The sequence below is a fragment of the Thunnus thynnus genome, chromosome 2 (assembly GCF_963924715.1).
Source record: "Thunnus thynnus chromosome 2, fThuThy2.1, whole genome shotgun sequence".
In the NCBI taxonomy this organism is placed as follows: domain Eukaryota; kingdom Metazoa; phylum Chordata; class Actinopteri; order Scombriformes; family Scombridae; genus Thunnus; species Thunnus thynnus.
Window position 1 is genome coordinate 40291568 of NC_089518.1, and position 19052 is coordinate 40310619.

A 19052-nucleotide genomic window follows, 5' to 3' on the forward strand; every position below is an offset into this window, starting at 1 on the left:
TTTGGACCTGTCTATAACATAATTAGACCTGTCTTTAATGTGTTTGGACCTGTCTATAACATGATCAGACCTGTCTATAATGTGTTTGGACCTGTCTATAATGTGTTTGGACCTGTCTATAATGTTTTTGGACCTGTCTATAACATGATTAGACCTGTCTTTAATGTGTTTGGACCTGTCTATAATGTGTTTGGACCTGTCTATAATGTGTTTGGCCCTGTCTATAATGTTTTTGGACCTGTCTTTAATGTGTTTGGACCTGTCTATAATGTTTTTGGACCTGTCTATAATGTGTTTGGCCCTGTCTATAACATGATTAGACCTGTCTATAACATGATTAGACCTGTCTTTAATGTGTTTGGACCTGTCTATAATGTGTTTGGCCCTGTCTATAACATGATTAGACCTGTCTTTAATGTGTTTGGACCTGTCTATAATGTGTTTGGACCTGTCTATAATGTGTTTGGCCCTGTCTATAATGTTTTTGGACCTGTCTTTAATGTGTTTGGACCTGTCTATAATGTTTTTGGACCTGTCTATAATGTGTTTGGCCCTGTCTATAACATGATTAGACCTGTCTTTAATGTGTTTGGACCTGTCTATAATGTGTTTGGCCCTGTCTATAACATGATTAGACCTGTCTTTAATGTGTTTGGACCTGTCTATAATGTGTTTGGACCTGTCTATAATGTGTTTGGCCCTGTCTATAATGTTTTTGGACCTGTCTATAATGTGTTTGGCCCTGTCTATAACATGATTAGACCTGTCTTTAATGTGTTTGGACCTGTCTATAACATGTTTGGACCTGTCTATAATGTGTTTGGCCCTGTCTATAATGTTTTTGGACCTGTCTATAATGTGTTTGGCCCTGTCTATAACATGATTAGACCTGTCTTTAATGTGTTTGGACCTGTCTATAATGTGTTTGGCCCTGTCTATAACATGATTAGACCTGTCTTTAATGTGTTTGGACCTGTCTATAATGTGTTTGGACCTGTCTATAATGTGTTTGGCCCTGTCTATAATGTTTTTGGACATGTCTATAACATGTTTGGACCTGTCTATAACATAATTAGACCTGTCTTTAATGTGTTTGGACATGTCTATAACATGTTTGGACCTGTCTATAATGTGTTTGGACCTGTCTATAACATGTTTGGACCTGTCTATAATGTGTTTGGACCTGTCTTTAATGTGTTTGGACCAGTCTGTAACCTGGTTGGACCTGTTTATAACATGTATGGACCTGTCTAAAACCTGGTTCTCACCCACCTGAACTTGTCTATGACCTGGCTGACTCTGCTCCTCCTCCAGCGGTTCAGACAGTCTTCCCAGTGCAGATGGAGGAGTGACTCCTGCTGCAGGTTCTCCTCCTGGAGGAGCAGCAGGAGGCGAGCTGCGCTGCGTCGGTTAGCCAGCAGGGACTGATTCAGCATCTGAGACACACAGAAGGTCTTCGTCAACCTGCGTTCTTGTCAAACATCATCAGTTGCAGCCTGACTACTGTTCCAGTGCAAAGTCCACAATCAGCCGAGTTTGGACCAAACGCCCGGATGTGTACTTGCTCCGCCTGTTTTATCGAGGATACACGAGGAGCTGACAGCCAAGTATCCCACAATGCATTGCACACCAACCAGCAGCAATAGTGGAGATTTCGAGCCAGGCTATAAACTAACAGTTTGGATTTGTATTACAGCTACATTACAGACTGAATAACATAATTTACCACATCTCTCTGTCAGTCAGGTTATTATTGGCAGGGTGAGAGGTCAGAGGTCAGAGGTCAGAGGTCAGTGTTACCGTGGCCTCGCTGTGGATCAGACTGTGGATGTCAGCGGGCGGCTGGGAGCTGATCTTCTCCAGCAGGTGGCAGTACATCCTGAGGACAGCTCTGATCTACACACACACAGCAGGACAACAACGTCACACACAGGCTGTCTCTACTCAGAGAGGAAGACCATGTGCTGAAAGCTGAGACTCAGTCTGACCTTGTTGCTTCGTTGTGTTTCACATTCAGTCAGTTTGTGGTTCAGCTCCATGATCCTGATCTTCTTCAGCTTCACCTCCTCCTCCACCTCCTCCCAGAGACCACACAGCTCCTGCACACACACACACACACACACACACACACACACACACACACACACGTAAGACATGTTTGAAAAGCCTCCAACCAAACTTTGTTCATAAATGTAACATTCATTCATTTATTTCTGTGATATCAGATTAAGTCTGAAAGACGCAACAATCAGCCTGAAAAACCCGACATGTGTGTATGTGTGTGTGTGTGTGTGTGTGTGTGTGTGAGTGTGTGTGTGTGTGTGTGTGTGTGTGAGTGTGTGTGTGTGTGTGTGTGTGAGTGTGTGTGTGTGTGTGTGTGTGAGTGTGTGTGTGTGTGTATGTGTGTGTGTGTATGTGTGTGTGTGTGTGTGTGTGTGTGTGTGTGTGAGTGTGTGTGTGTGTGTGTGTGTGTGTGTGAGTGTGTGTGTGTGTGTGTGTGTATGTGTGTGTGTGTGTGTGTGTGTGTGTGTGTGTGTGTGTGTGTGTGTGAGTGTGTGTGTGTGTACCTGCAGACAGACGTGTTCCAGCTGCTCCATTCTGACCTTCAGGGTGTCCAATCTGAGGTTCACGTCCTGCAGAGAGGACAGCAGGTCCATGCTGATGGCCTTCACCTGAGTCTCACACACCTGAGAACACAACATGTCAATCATCTCAGGTAGAGAGCAGCAGGTGTGTGTGTGTGTGTGTGTGTGTGTGTGTGTGTTTACCTGTGTGAGTGCTGTCAGCTCTGCATCCAGCTGTTTCACAGCTTCTTTGTGTTTTTTGTTTTTCTTCTGCGTCAGTCGTTCGATGATGTCAGAGCTTGGACGATCGACCACTGAAACACAAAGAGAGAGAGAGAGAGAGAGAGAGAGAGAGAGAGAGGGATGGAGCTGTGATTGGCTGTCAGGTTGTACAGGTAGAGATCAATATTTATCAGTTAAAGGAGGTGTGTCAAAGATCAGCTGATCCTGGTGAGGTCACAGAAGCATGATACCAACCCACAGTGTCAGGAAGTCTGCTGACATCATTTATGGCATCATCATCATCATCATCATCATCATCATCATCCACCTGCTGCCCCCTGCTGGACAAACACAACAACCTGACAGACAGAGAGGCAGATGTTCATTCTGATATCAAGCACATCTGGACCGACAGTTTCAATTCATCAACAGCTTTATTGACATTGGAAACATACGTTTGCACGACAGAAGCAAGTGTGAAATAACAATAAAATAAGAACGTACTATTAGTAAAGAGCTGCTGGAATAAAGACGTGTTAACACATTACAACATTACAGATATATAAACAACAACAAGTCAAATACAAACAGAAGAATTGTGATTTTGCTGTTAAATATATATATATATACAGATAAGTAAAGACAACTTAAAATAAAACAGAAAAATGTCGACGATGAAGTAAAGAAATATTGAAATATTTACAAATGTGAGAACATCTGCCTGTCTGTTACCTGCTGGCTGTGCTGCAGTGTGTGTCGCTGTGTTCAGCAGACAGACAGTCTGTCCTCGTGTCTTTGCGTCCAGCCAGCAGCGATCTGGACAGCTGAACCTGTAAACACACAAACAACCAGTTAATACCAGTTAAAACCATTAAAACAAGTTATAAACCAGTTAACTCTTGTTAGACCAGTTAGTACCAGTTAACATTAGTTAACACAAGTTAAAAAACAGTTAACTCATGTTAAACCAATTCAAAACAAACAGTTAAACCCAGTTAAAAACCAGCTAAAACCAGTTAAAACAAACAGTTAGCTGTTAGCACACAAACTGACCTCTGCTGAGTGATTCTGACTTTATTTAAACCCTTCTACGGTTCAACTCACCTGGAGGTCTGACCCAGTTAAAACTCACCTTCACCTTCACACTGTGACCTTTGACCCACCTGAGCGTCAAACAGCTGCCGGTACACCTTCCCGCTCGGAACCTCTCTGCTGTCACACATGCTGCTGACGCTGGTCCGGACCCTCTAGCCCAGGGTGTTCCCCGGGTCGGAGGTCGGTTCCTCGGGTCGGAGGTTGGTTTGTTCCCCGGGTCGGAGGTCGGTTTGTTCCCCGGGTCGGAGGTTTGTTCCCCGGGTCGGAGGTCGGTTCCTCGGGTCGGAGGTTGGTTTGTTCCCCGGGTCGGAGGTTGGTTTGTTCCCCGGGTCGGAGGTTGGTTTGTTCCCCGGGTCGGAGGTTTGTTCCCCGGGTCGGAGGTTTGTTCCCCGGGTCGGAGGTCGGTTCGCCGGGTCGGAGGTCGGTTCCCCGGGTCGGAGGTTTGTTCCCCGGGTCGGAGGTCGGTTCGCCGGGTCGGAGGTTTGTTCCCCGGGTCGGAGGTCGGTTCCCCGGGTCGGAGGATTGTTCCCCGGGTCGGAGCAGTGAGTGAAGCCGATGAAGCGAATCTGTTTCTGGGCCTCTGAACGGTTTTTTTTTAGTCTCTTTGAAGATATAAAGTCTGTTTGAGTCAATCTGTCGGTTCTCGTTTCACTCACCTGCAGGAGCGTCTGACCCTCACCATGGCAACGGAAAGCTTTGAGACGTTCAGGGATCGCTGAAAAGGTCGTAAATTCTAGACACAAAATTCAAGAAACACACATTTCTTGTTATTTCATTTTCTTCTAACAGCTGCTCAGATTCATATTTTTGTTTGATTTTTTGACATTTAATAAAATACAATAAAAACAGATGCTGCACATGAAAACAGGCTTTTATTGAGTTTCCAATGATAAACACAGAATGGACATTTCTTCCATAAAAGACAAAAACATGAGGAATATTAAAGACTATAAAACTATTAAGACTGTCAAAAATAAAAATACTCATGAGACACTAAGTGAAGATTATAAGTTAAGTTATGTCAAGTTTTATGATCATTTATTTCCGGGTATGTGAATATAAAATGTGCTGTCTGTCTGTGTGACAGTAGATTTATTGTTTATTTAACAAACATCAGGAACATCACTCCTCCTGACCTCCTTTTCATTTCACATCACAGCATTTGTTTTATAAAGTGTGTTTAATACATCAGACAGCAGAAAGGTTTCATCCTCACAGATGGAGTCAAATTATAAGCAGCTAAATCAAGAAAATAAATATGCTGACTAAAGTCACATTCAATGAGATTTTCAGACTTCTGACTTACAGTTTGGACTCAGTGTGTCATGTAACTAGGAGATTATTTTTTATTGTTATCATTCACAGTGTTTAATTTTTTTTTTAATAAAAGAATAATAAATTACATTTTAAACACCCTTCACATAACCCAAGGCTACTTTACATACAGCAAAAACAAAACAGATCAGTTAGTGAAAAGCTGAAAACAGAATGATAAAGATAACAGAGGTGTTTTATCTGAAATCAAACTGAATCACAACGAGGCAGAAATACACAAAGTACGATAGAAACATAATAAACTGTCCTGAAAATACAGAATGAAACGAATCTGTCAAACAGCTGCAGATCTTTGAGTCAAATAAAGTTTTGTTTGAAGTCACGTGATTTTCAGTCAGAGTCCGTGATGTCACTCCCGCTGCTGTCGTCAAGGTTACAGGCCGCGTACACCCTAGAGATGAACTTTGACCTGACAGCTCGCTTCCTGTTGTCATGGAAACAAGAACACTCAGACTGACACTCAAACCTGCAGTCATGATTTATATTAATGAGCGAGAATCTACGTTTACCTGCGATAACAGAAGTTTGGTCGACTTCTGGAGGACGGACAGCCGTCTGTCTCCTCCTCCTGCAGACACACAGACAACCATCAGCACTGATCCAGAACTAAATACATTTACTCAAGTATTTAAGTACAGTTTTGAGGTACTTGTACTTTACTTGAGTATTTCCATGTGATGCTACTTTCTACATTTCAGAGGGAAATATTGTACTTTCTACTCCACTACATTTATTTGACAGCTTTAGTTACTTTTCAGATGAAGATTTGACACAATGGATAATATAACAAGCTTTTAAAATACAACACATTGTTAAAGATGAAACCAGTGGTTTCCAACCTTTTTGTCTTTTGACGTCTTACAAAAAGCAGTGTGTAGTCGGGGTCACATTTCACATGTCTATGAGTTGTTAACAGCTCCACCAAATAGTGATTTTTCCCTCTAAACTTCTCACATGCTTTCATTTCAATAAATGTTCAAATGATCCAATATTTCAGCAAAAATCAAAGATTAGAGAAAAAGTCCAAAAACTGAAAACAGATTTGTGTATCAGAACTTTGTTTTTTCTTCTTTCCTCTCCCATTAATCATCTCACCACCCCTCAGATTTATCTGCTGACCCTTTGGAGGGGCCCGACCCCTAGGTTGGGAACCACTGGACTAAACTAGCTAACTGTATATAAAGTAGTGTAAACTAGCTCCACCTCCAGCAGCTACAACAGTAACACGCTGCTCTAACACTGATGCTTCACTATTAATAATCTAATGATGTCATATATAATAATATATCAGTCAGAGGGACCAAACCACTACTTTTACTGCAATACTTTAACTACATCAAGCTCATAATACTTATGTACTTTTACTGCAATACTTTAACTACATCAAGCTCATAATACTTATGTACTTTTACTGCAATACTTTAACTACATCAAGCTCAGAATACTTATGTACTTTTACTGCAATACTTTAACTACATCAAGCTCATAATACTTATGTACTTTTACTGCAATACTTTAACTACATCAAGCTCATAATACTTATGTACTTTTACTGCAATACTTTAACTACATCAAGCTCATAATACTTTTGTACTTTTACTGCAATACTTTAACTACATCAAGCTCATAATACTTATGTACTTGTACTGTAGATTTTTCATGCAGGTCTTTTACTTGTAATGAAGTATTTTTACATTTAAAGGATCTGAGTTCTTTAAACGCGGCGTCTCAGCTGACAGGTAGAAACATCAGGTATATTACCCATGATGCAGCAGTGCTGGGTGTCTGTTTAGACTCTGCAGGAGAGTCCTGCTGCTGCTGTGCCGCCTCCTCGTTCTCCCCTGACGTCACGCTGCGGACCTCCTCGCTGCTGCCTGAACATGCAGGTCACATGATGACACACAGGTCACATGATCACATACGCAATTCACGTGTGGCATCACTCACAGGTGTCCTCTCACCTTTAGTGACGTTCTCTGTGGCCTCCTCCTCTTCCTCGCTGCTCCTCTCACACTGCAGGAGACAGAGCCTTCATCATTACATCATCATGACATCACCATGACATCATCATCACCTTCATCCTCCTCACCTCGTGCGTTTTGCAGGTGAGTCTGCGGAGGCGTGTCCTCAGCTGTAGCTCCTCCCCCTGTGACCTCACCAGGAGGAGCTCCAGCCTATCAGATTGCTCGGCGAGCTGTCGGACCTGCTCCCTGTACTGATCCTTCTCCTGCAGGAGCAGCCGCGCCTCCTCCTGCTGCTCCGCCCGCGACGCCAGAGCCTGAAACCAGCCAGAGCCTTCATCATCCTCATCATCCTCCTCTTCCTCCTCACCTCATTTCTCTCTCTCCTCCTCCCCCTCTCTCCCCCTCTCTCCCCCTCCTCCTCACCTTGTCTCTCTCACCGATCACCTCCTCCAGTTGTCTCAGGGCTTGTTTGTTTCGTTGGCGGTACATCCGGGCGTCTCCTTTCAACTGAGCACACCGCAGCTCCAGCTCCTCCTTATCCTCCAGACTCTGAAAAACAAACACATCTGAGCCGACCAATAGGAGCCGACACCTGACATCACTGACACACCTGAGCCGACCAATAGGAGCCGACACCTGACATCACTGACACTCTGCAGCCTTGCCCTGTGGAGTCCCCCAGGGAGTCCCCCAGGGATCGGTCTTGGGACCCATTTTATTGTCCATATACATGCTGCCACTGGGACAGATCATCAGTAGTTTTAGCAACATCTGCTCCTTATACGCTGATGACATCCAGTTGTATTTTTCATTTAAACCTGATGAGCTTCATAAACTCTCTGTACTGAACAACTGTTCAAATGCAAATAATTTTCTACAGTTAAATGCAGATAAAGCTGAAGTCCTGATTTTTGGTCCTGATGATCTTCACTCATCAATCAGGCAGAACCTCGGGGCTTTATCCTCATCTTCGTCTTCTCTGCATAATCTTGTTTGATTTTTGACCAATTCATGAGTTTTGAAACTCACATTAAATTTATTTTCATTTATTCATGTAGGTAGAATGTGGTATTTTATGTTTTAATTTGTCTCTTGTGTCTCCTTGAATATTTATCTGATGTCTTTGTTTAATTTATTTTGTTTTTATTGTATTTGATTTTATTTCTTTGGCTGCGAAACACTTTGTGACTGTTGTCTGTGAAAGATGCTATATAGATAAACTCCTCTTCCCCCTCCTCCTCCTCCTCCTCCTCCCCCTCCTCCTCCTCCTCCTCCTCCTCCTCCTCCCCCTCCTCCTCCTCCTCACCCTGGCTCTCTGCTCCTCTGCTCTGTGGAGTTCTCTCCTCAGTCTGAACACTGTAGTGAGGAGGTTCATCTGTGGAGCAGCTGGACTCTCCTGCTGCTGCTGCTGCTGCTGCTGCTGTGTCTCCTGCTTCTCCTCCTGTTTCTCCTCTTTTTTCTCCTCCTGTTTCTCCTCTTTTATCTCCTCCTGCTTCTCCTCTTTCTGCTCCTCCAGTCTGTTGGGGTGGAAGAAGGTCTCCATGGGCAGAGCCAGACTCCTGCTCTGAAAACACACATTTTAATGTATTAATCAATGAGCTCCAGATGTGTTCAAGGCCTCTAACACCAACATCCAACACACGTTACACACGTTACACATGTTACACACACGTTACACACACGTCACACACACGTTACACATGTTACATACATGTTAGACACATTACACACACGTTACACACGTTACACACACGTTACACACACGTTACACACATTACACACACGTTACATATGTTACACATGTTACACACACGTTACACACACGTTACACATGTTACACACACGTTACACACACGTTACACATGTTACATACATGTTAGACACATTACACACACGTTACACATGTTACATACATGTTAGACATATTACACACACGTTACACACACGTTACACACACGTTACACATGTTACATACATGTTAGACACATTACACACACGTTACTCATGTTACATACATGTTAGACACATTACACACACGTTACACATGTTACATACATGTTAGACATATTACACACACGTTACACACACGTTACACATGTTACACACACGTTACACATGTTACACACGTTACATGCATGTTACATACATGTTACACATGTTACACACGCTACACACACGCTACACATGTTACACACACGTTACACATGTTACATGCATGTTACACATGTTACACATGTTACATACATGTTACATGCATGTTACACATGTTACACACGTTACATGCATGTTACACATGTTACATACATGTTATACATATGTTACACACGTTACACATGTTACACACACGTTACACATTTTACACACATGTTACATACATGTTACACATATGTTACACACGTTACACATGTTACACACACGTTACACATGTTACACACATGTTACACATGTTACATACATGTTACAAATATGTTACACACGTTACACACATGTTACATGCATGTTACACATGTTACATACATGTTACACATGTTACATACATGTTACACATATGTTACACACGTTACACACATGTTACATGCATGTTACACATGTTACACACACGTTACACATGTTACATACATGTTACATACATGTTACATGCATGTTACATACATGTTACACATATGTTACACATGTTTCACACACGTTACACACACGTTACACACACGTTACACGCATGTTACACACGTTACACACATGTTTCACACACGTTACACACACGTTACATGCATGTTACACACGTTACACACGTTTCACACACGTTACACGCATGTTACACACGTTACACACATGTTTCACACACGTTACACACACGTTACACGCATGTTACACACGTTACACACATGTTTCACACACGTTACACACATGTTTCACACACGTTACACACATGTTACACACGTTACACGTATGTTTAGCTGTCCACATACTTCTGGCAATGTAGTGTAGAAACTAGTGTTTGTTTTCACTTTTGTATTCTCCCCTGTGTCCTCTTGTCAACTGTTAGTAAACAGGTGAAGTATCAGGTGTTAGTAAACAGGTGAAGTGTCAGCTGCTAGTAAACAGGTGAAGTGTCAGCTGTTAGTAAACAGGTGAAGCGTCAACTATTAGTAAACAGGTGAAGTGTCAGCTGTTAGTAAACAGGTGAAGCGTCAACTGTTAGTAAACAGGTGAAGTATCAGGTGTTAGTAAACAGGTGAAGTATCAGGTGTTAGTAAACAGGTGAAGTGTCAACTGTTAGTAAACAGGTGAAGTGTCAACTGTTAATAAACAGGTGAAGTGTCAGCTGTTAGTAAACAGGTGAAGCGTCAGCTGTTAGTAAACAGGTAAAGTGTCAACTGTTGGTAAACAGGTGAAGTATCAGGTGTTAGTAAACAGGTGAAGTGTCAACTGTTAGTAAACAGGTGAAGTGTCAACTGTTGGTAAACAGGTGAAGTATCAGGTGTTAGTAAACAGGTGAAGCGTCAACTGTTAGTAAACAGGTGAAGTGTCAACTGTTGGTAAACAGGTGAAGTATCAGGTGTTAGTAAACAGGTGAAGTGTCAACTGTTAGTAAACAGGTGAAGTGTCAACTGTTAGTAAACAGGTGAAGTATCAGGTGTTAGTAAACAGGTGAAGTATCAGGTGTTAGTAAACAGGTGAAGTGTCAACTGTTAGTAAACAGGTGAAGTATCAGGTGTTAGTAAACAGGTGAAGTGTCAACTGTTAGTAAACAGGTGAAGTGTCAACTGTTAGTAAACAGGTGAAGCGTCAGCTGTTAGTAAACAGGTGAAGTGTCAACTGTTAATAAACAGGTGAAGTGTCAGCTGTTAGTAAACAGGTGAAGCGTCAGCTGTTAGTAAACAGGTAAAGTGTCAACTGTTAGTAAACAGGTGAAGTGTCAGGTGTTAGTAAACAGGTGAAGTGTCAGCTGTTAGTAAACAGGTGAAGTGTCAACTGTTAGAAAACAGATGAAGTGTCAACTGTTAGTAAACAGGTGAAGCGTCAACTGTTAGTAAACAGATGAAGTGTCAGGTGTTAGTAAACAGGTGAAGTGTCAACTGTTAGTAAACAGATGAAGTGTCAACTGTTAGTAAACAGGTGAAGTGTCAGGTGTTAGTAAACAGGTGAAGTGTCAACTGTTAGTAAACAGATGAAGTGTCAGGTGTTAGTAAACAGGTGAAGTGTCAACTGTTAGTAAACAGATGAAGTGTCAGGTGTTAGTAAACAGGTGAAGTGTCAACTGTTAGTAAACAGGTGAAGTGTCAACTGTTAGTAAACAGATGAAATGTCAGGTGTTAGTAAACAGGTGAAGCGTCAACTATTAGTAAACAGGTGAAGTGTCAACTGTTAGTAAACAGGTGAAGTGTCAACTGTTAGTAAACAGGTGAAGTGTCAGCTGTTAGTAAACAGGTGAAGCGTCAACTGTTAGTAAACAGGTGAAATGTCAGGTGTTAGTAAACAGGTGAAGTGTCAACTGTTAGTAAACAGGTGAAGTGTCAACTGTTAGTAAACAGGTGAAGCGTCAACTGTTAGTAAACAGGTAAAGTGTCAACTGTTAGTAAACAGGTGAAGTGTCAACTGTTAGTAAAGAGGTGAAGTGTCAGCTGTTAGTAAACAGGTGAAGCGTCAACTGTTAGTAAACAGGTGAAGTGTCAGGTGTTAGTAAACAGGTGAAGTGTCAGGTGTTAGTAAACAGGTGAAGTGTCAACTGTTAGTAAACAGGTGAAGTGTCAACTGTTAGTAAACAGGTGAAGTGTCAGGTGTTAGTAAACAGGTGAAGTTTCAGGTGTTAGTGAACAGGTGAATTGTCAGGTGTTAGTAAACAGGTAAAGTGTCAACTGTTAGTAAACAGGTGAAGTGTCAGCTGTTAGTAAACAGGTGAAGCGTCAACTGTTAGTAAACAGATGAAGTGTCAGGTGTTAGTAAACAGGTGAAGTGTCAACTGTTAGTAAACAGATGAAGTGTCAACTGTTAGTAAACAGGTGAAGTGTCAGCTGTTAGTAAACAGGTGAAGCGTCAACTGTTAGTAAACAGGTGAATTGTCAGGTGTTAGTAAACAGGTGAAGTGTCAACTGTTAGTAAACAGGTGAAGTGTCAGCTGTTAGTAAACAGGTGAAGTTTCAGGTGTTAGTGAACAGGTGAATTGTCAGGTGTTAGTAAACAGGTAAAGTGTCAACTGTTAGTAAACAGGTGAAGTGTCAGCTGTTAGTAAACAGGTGAAGCGTCAACTGTTAGTAAACAGATGAAGTGTCAGGTGTTAGTAAACAGGTGAAGTGTCAACTGTTAGTAAACAGATGAAGTGTCAACTGTTAGTAAACAGGTGAAGTGTCAGCTGTTAGTAAACAGGTGAAGCGTCAACTGTTAGTAAACAGGTGAATTGTCAGGTGTTAGTAAACAGGTGAAGTGTCAACTGTTAGTAAACAGATGAAGTGTCAACTGTTAGTAAACAGGTGAAGTGTCAGGTGTTAGTAAACAGGTGAAATGTCAGGTGTTAGTAAACAGGTGAAGTGTCAGCTGTTAGTAAACAGGTGAAGTGTCAACTGTTAGTAAACAGGTGAAGTGTCAGGTGTTAGTAAACAGGTGAAGTGTCAACTGTTAGTAAACAGGTGAAGTGTCAGGTGTTAGTAAACAGGTGTCTCTACCTCCTGCAGTGGTCTCAGTGTTCGTCGTCTCAGCAGTCGAGTCTGGCTTTCTGCTCGCAGCACCGTGTGTTTCAGACGCTCCACCTGCACAAAAAAGGTCAGAGGTTACCTGCAGCTTCCTGTAGGGGTCAGCAGAGTGTGAGGGGTCGGAGGTCAGGGGTCAGCTGACCTCTATCTGCAGGTCTCTGTTGGCCAGCAGGCTGTTGCTCTTCTCCTGGCTCAGAGTGTTGATGTCGGCCATCAGACTGTAGTTGTGATCTCTGAGCTGCTTCACCTCCTCGCTCAGCCGCTCCCGCTCCTCCCGCACCTTCTGCACGCGCTCAGTGAGCTTTCTTATCTCGCGGTCCCTCAGCTGCTGCTGCCGAGACGACGCCTCCTGCAGACCGCGATGAACAAACAAACAAAACACCAAAACACAATGATTTAACCAGCCCAGTACCACCTGTCATCAGGGAACTTTGTGATCTCCATCTTTACTTGTTCCTTAGTAACCTGGTTGCCATGCCAACCTGTTCCTTGACGACAGAGCAGGCCTGCTGGCGTCGCCGACGCTCTCCCTGCAGCAACCTCTGTAGGCGGCTGAGCTCCGACATCAGAAACTGAGTCAAGCCAGATTCACCTGCTGTGTCTGAACACAGAGAGACAGTCAGTCAGTCAGAGAAACAGGTGGACAGACAGACGGTACACAAACAGGTAAACAGACCAATCAGGATGCTGAAGGTCTTGTTGGGCTCCTTCCCCGTGATGCGGCTGTACAGTTGAGGATAATCCAGCTCCAGACTCTCCAGGAATGCCGTGTAACCTTTGACCCCTGTCCTCTGCAGAATGTCCAGCAGGGCTCCTGCAGGTCAAAGGTCAGGGAGTCAGAAGTAGCTTAGTGATTATTAAATTAGTAACTTGGACATGATAGATGTGACCTGAGTGTCTAAGGCAGTGGTTCCCAACCTTTCCGGCCTGTGACCTCTTAAAGTAAAGCAAAGTCTACGTGGGAACCTCATCACATGTTGCAGTATCCACCAGTGAAGTTACCGATTATTGTCTTGATTCTTTGTTCCCCACAGTCCAAGGTTAGATCTTGAAATGTCTGGTTGTGTCTGACTAACAGTCCAAACCCCAAAGACATTCAGTGTTAAACTATGGTAATGCTCTGAAACTGTGGTAAAGTATCTAATATACTTGTTTTGTGTTTTGCACACAGCTCTCATGTTGGTTTTGGGATTTCCAATAAATCTAAAATCATCATTTTAAGTGTCAGACCATCTTCTGGTGGGATATGCTACACTGGAAATCATAGTGATCAGACACCAAAACGAGATCGATAACAGTCTGACTTACTTTACCTACTCGAGTCGGCTCTTGAATTAGTTGCAAATCCAAAGGATAACAAAAACTTGTTAGAGCCTTGAACATGCCATGCTCTGCACTGAAACATCCGTATAGAAGTCGCCAGTCATTATAATGTCAACCTTGTCACAGTCCTTGCAGGAGATAAATGATTCTTCCAACAGTTGATAGTTGTTTTGATCAGGAGATCCATAGAAAGAATCAATTAATAAAGGCTTGTTTTTAATTAAAAGTGCATTAAACCACACAGATTCAATAAGCTTATAATTATGATCAAATCTGTGATTGAAACAAATATCAGCCCTAATATAAACGCACACGCCGACCCCACAGTCTTGTGCTCCCCAGGGTGTTTGTTTTCATTGTTAAAGGGGTTTTGTTGCTTCCATTCCCAACTATTACTACGATCTGTAAGTTTGTTGTTGTGTAGCAGGTCTTCTCTGGATCACACTACTCGAGGGAGCTTCTGGCACTGGTGAATATCTCCCGATAACAGAAGGTACAGAGATATAATCAACTTATCACTGCTGGTTTCTCTTCAGTAAAAGTCTTGTGTGCATTGATAGTTGGAGGACGAGTGCTTCCAAAAACTCATGAAGAAGAGTGTTCGTCCAAAAACAAAACGTTTGTTGCTTCCGGGCTTTTGTTGAACACAGTTCCAACTGCAAACTTGGTAATTTACAAAGTTTAAAACAAAGGAGTATGCCAACAGAGCTGCCGGAGCACCTGTCATACCTGCCGCATGCTGCTTATTGTATGCTGCCGCCTGCTGGACAGGTGTGGGTATAGCAGGGCTTTGCTGGCATATGTACCCAAGTCTATGGATCTAACCAAAACAACTTGATTGGGCCAATTAGGATTCTGTGTAACTGTAACAACAATAAAAGGAAATACGGGAGATTTATGGGGGAAATTATAAAATGTTAGAAGGTGTGAGAGTAATTTAAAGTTGGTGACTAGAATGCTACTTGACTAGGACACAACCTCAGTGACTCAGATATGACTTTCATGACATATTCTCAGTGACCAGGAGGCTACCTGTGTGAATATGACCCAACCTGTGTCCTGTGGCCGACTAGAATGTGACCTCTATGATTGAAACATTTCTTGGGTGACTCTGACATGACCTGTACTGACTTGTGACGTTCGGATATGACTTCAGTGCCTAGGAAGCAACCTCAAAGATCCGCACATGACCTGGTGACCTCTGGAGCAACAACTAGAGCCAGATGTAACACATGGAAGACGATGAGTAAAATGAATCCAGGTTCTGATTGGTTCTCTGAGTGAAACGAGGTTCGTTCTCAGGTCTCAGTTATCTGAGAGTTTAATTATCAGAAGCTGTTTTGGGAGTTTTGTGGTGAACGTTCCGTCTCATCACAGACGACTTTCTTACCGACTTTTCTTCTCCTGATGACGAGGGTGGGGTCGTTGAAGAGTTGCTCCTCATCCTCAGCACTGATCACCTGACAGCACAGATACAACCAATGAACAGCTGAGATATAAAACAGAGAGAAGGAGGTGCAGCAGGAGGAGCAGGAGGAGTACCTGACACTGGCGGAGGTAAGGAGTGATTCTTGAAGGTTCGATGCTTTTGATGAGCAGCATCCTGAAGTCATCCAACTGCAGCCAACAGAGGTCGTCCTCACACACTTCGTCCATTACACACTGATAACACACACACTGCATCCATTACACACTGATAACACACACACTGCATCCATTACACACTGATAACACACACACTGCATCCATTACACACTGATAACACACACTGCATCCATTACACACTGATAACACACACACTGCATCCATTACACACTGATAACACACACACACTGCATCCATTACACACTGATAACACACACACTGCATCCATTACACACTGATAACACACACACTGCGTCCATTACACACTGATAACACACACACTGCATCCATTACACACTGTTAACACACACACTGCATCCATTACACACTGATAACATACACACTGCATCCATTACACACTGATAACACACACACTGCATCCATTACACACTGATAACACACACACTGTATCCATTACACACTGATAACATACACACTGCATCCATTACACACTGATAACATACACACTGCATCCATTACACACTGTTAACACACACTGCATCCATTACACACTGATAACACACACACTGCATCCATTACACACTGATAACACACACACTGCATCCATTACACACTGATAACACACACTGCATCCATTACACACTGATATCACACACACTGCATCCATTACACACTGATAACACACACTGCATCCGTTACACACTGATAACACACACACTGCATCCATTACACACTGATAACACACACACTGCATCCATTACACACTGATAACACACACTGCATCCATTACACACTGATAACACACACTGCATCCGTTACACACTGATAACACACACACTGCATCCATTACACACTGTTAACACACACACTGCATCCATTACACACTGTTAACACACACACTGCATCCATTACACACTGATAACACACACACTGCATCCATTACACACTGTTAACACACACTGCATCCGTTACACACTGATAACACACACACTGCATCCATTACACACTGTTAACACACACTGCATCCGTTACACACTGATAACACACACACTGCATCCATTACACACTGATAACACACACTGCATCCATTACACACTGATAACACACACTGCATCCATTACACACTGATAACACACACACTGCATCCATTACACACTGATAACACACACTGCATCCGTTACACACTGATAACACACACACTGTATCCATTACACACTGTTAACACACACACTGCATCCATTACACACTGTTAACACACACACTGCATCCATTACACACTGATAACACACACACTGCATCCATTACACACTGATAACACACACACTGTATCCATTACACACTGATAACACACACACTGCATCCATTACACACTGTTAACACACACACACTGCATCCATTACACACTGATAACACACACACTGCATCCATTACACACTGTTAACACACACACACTGCATCCATTACACACTGATAACACACACACTGCGTCCATTACACACTGATAACACACACACTGCATCCATTACACACTGTTAACACACACACTGCATCCATTACACACTGATAACACACACACTGCATCCATTACACACTGATAACACACACACTGCGTCCATTACACACTGATAACACACACACTGCATCCATTACACACTGTTAACACACACACTGCATCCATTACACACTGATAACACACACACTGTATCCATTACACACTGATAACATACACACTGCATCCATTACACACTGATAACACACACACTGCGTCCATTACACACTGATAACACACACACTGCATCCATTACACACTGATAACACACACACTGCATCCATTACACACTGATAACACACACACTGTATCCATTACACACTGATAACACACACACTGCATCCATTACACACTGATAACACACACACTGCGTCCATTACACACTGATAACACACACACTGCATCCATTACACACTGTTAACACACACACTGTATCCATTACACACTGTTAACACACACACTGCATCCATTACACACTGATAACACACACTGCATCTATTACACACTGTTAACACACACACTGTATCCATTACACACTGATAACACACACTGCATCCATTACACACTGATAACACACACACTGCGTCCATTACACACTGATAACACACACACTGCATCCATTACACACTGTTAACACACACACTGCATCCATTACACACTGATAACACACACACTGTATCCATTACACACTGATAACATACACACTGCATCCATTACACACTGATAACACACACACTGCGTCCATTACACACTGATAACACACACACTGCATCCATTACACACTGTTAACACACACACACTGCATCCATTACACACTGATAACACACACACTGTATCCATTACACACTGATAACATACACACTGCATCCATTACACACTGATAACACACACACTGCATCCATTACACACTGTTAACACACACACACTGCATCCATTACACACTGATAACACACACACTGCATCCATTACACACTGATAACACACACACTGCATCCATTACACACTGTTAACACACACACTGCATCCATTACACACTGATATCACACACTGCATCCATTACACACTGATAACACACACACTGCATCCATTACACACTGTTAACACACACACTGCATCCATTACACACTGATAACACACACACTGCATCCATTACACACTGATAACACACACACTGCATCCATTACACACTGATAACACACACTGCATCCATTACACACTGTTAACACACACACTGCATCCATTACACACTGATAACACACACACTGCATCCATTACACACTGTTAACACACACACTGAACACACAGAAACACTTCATACACACCTGCACAGTCCTGTCAGCTGCTCTGCTAACTGTCACTCTCTCTGTGTCTGTGGTTTTGTCTGATTTGTGTTTTCTGAGCAGGAACTTGTTTCTTTCTCACTTCTTGTTTTCGTTCGGTGGCCCCGCCGCCCGACACGTGTGATTCAAATCCACCAATCAGAGACGTTTCTACAGGATCACAGAATCCCTTTTTTTCCATTCATGGACACTCGTCATCAAAAACAGTCAATCATCATCGTCCTGATCCTGGATCATTTTTATCAGGTCAAACCTCTGAGTGTTTAGACCACACGATGACATCACAAGGAGCTGTTTGTACATGATGACATCATCACTGCTGTTAATAGTGTTTTTATGTTTTCACTCTTCACAGAACTCTTCATTTA

The 19052-nt window shown here is 42.6% G+C and overlaps 2 protein-coding genes across 2 annotated transcripts in view; both read right to left on the minus strand.

Annotated features, from left to right (window-relative positions):
- Window positions 1–4624, minus strand: part of ccdc180 (coiled-coil domain containing 180) — a 25618-nt gene extending 20994 nt beyond the window's left edge. Inside the window, exons 1-8 of the mRNA XM_067576039.1 lie at window positions 3950–4624; window positions 3519–3616; window positions 3042–3145; window positions 2769–2878; window positions 2568–2687; window positions 1989–2099; window positions 1801–1896; window positions 1273–1436 (exon numbers count right to left, since the gene is read on the minus strand). Coding sequence (XP_067432140.1) covers window positions 1273–1436; window positions 1801–1896; window positions 1989–2099; window positions 2568–2687; window positions 2769–2878; window positions 3042–3145; window positions 3519–3616; window positions 3950–4009 — 863 coding nt within the window. The 5' untranslated portion in view covers window positions 4010–4624. The remainder of the gene's footprint in view (window positions 1–1272; window positions 1437–1800; window positions 1897–1988; window positions 2100–2567; window positions 2688–2768; window positions 2879–3041; window positions 3146–3518; window positions 3617–3949) is intronic.
- An 85-nt stretch (window positions 4625–4709) lies between these two features.
- Window positions 4710–19052, minus strand: card9 (caspase recruitment domain family, member 9). Its single transcript, XM_067574847.1, has 14 exons — window positions 18667–19052; window positions 15733–15852; window positions 15581–15650; window positions 13544–13681; window positions 13350–13468; window positions 13010–13216; window positions 12841–12924; window positions 8487–8744; window positions 7604–7729; window positions 7306–7494; window positions 7178–7229; window positions 6978–7090; window positions 5726–5784; window positions 4710–5640 (listed from the first exon to the last, which is right to left on the minus strand). Exons 2-14 carry the CDS (start codon window positions 15844–15846, stop codon window positions 5547–5549), a joined length of 1623 nt encoding a protein of 540 aa, XP_067430948.1. The 5' UTR covers window positions 15847–15852; window positions 18667–19052; the 3' UTR covers window positions 4710–5546.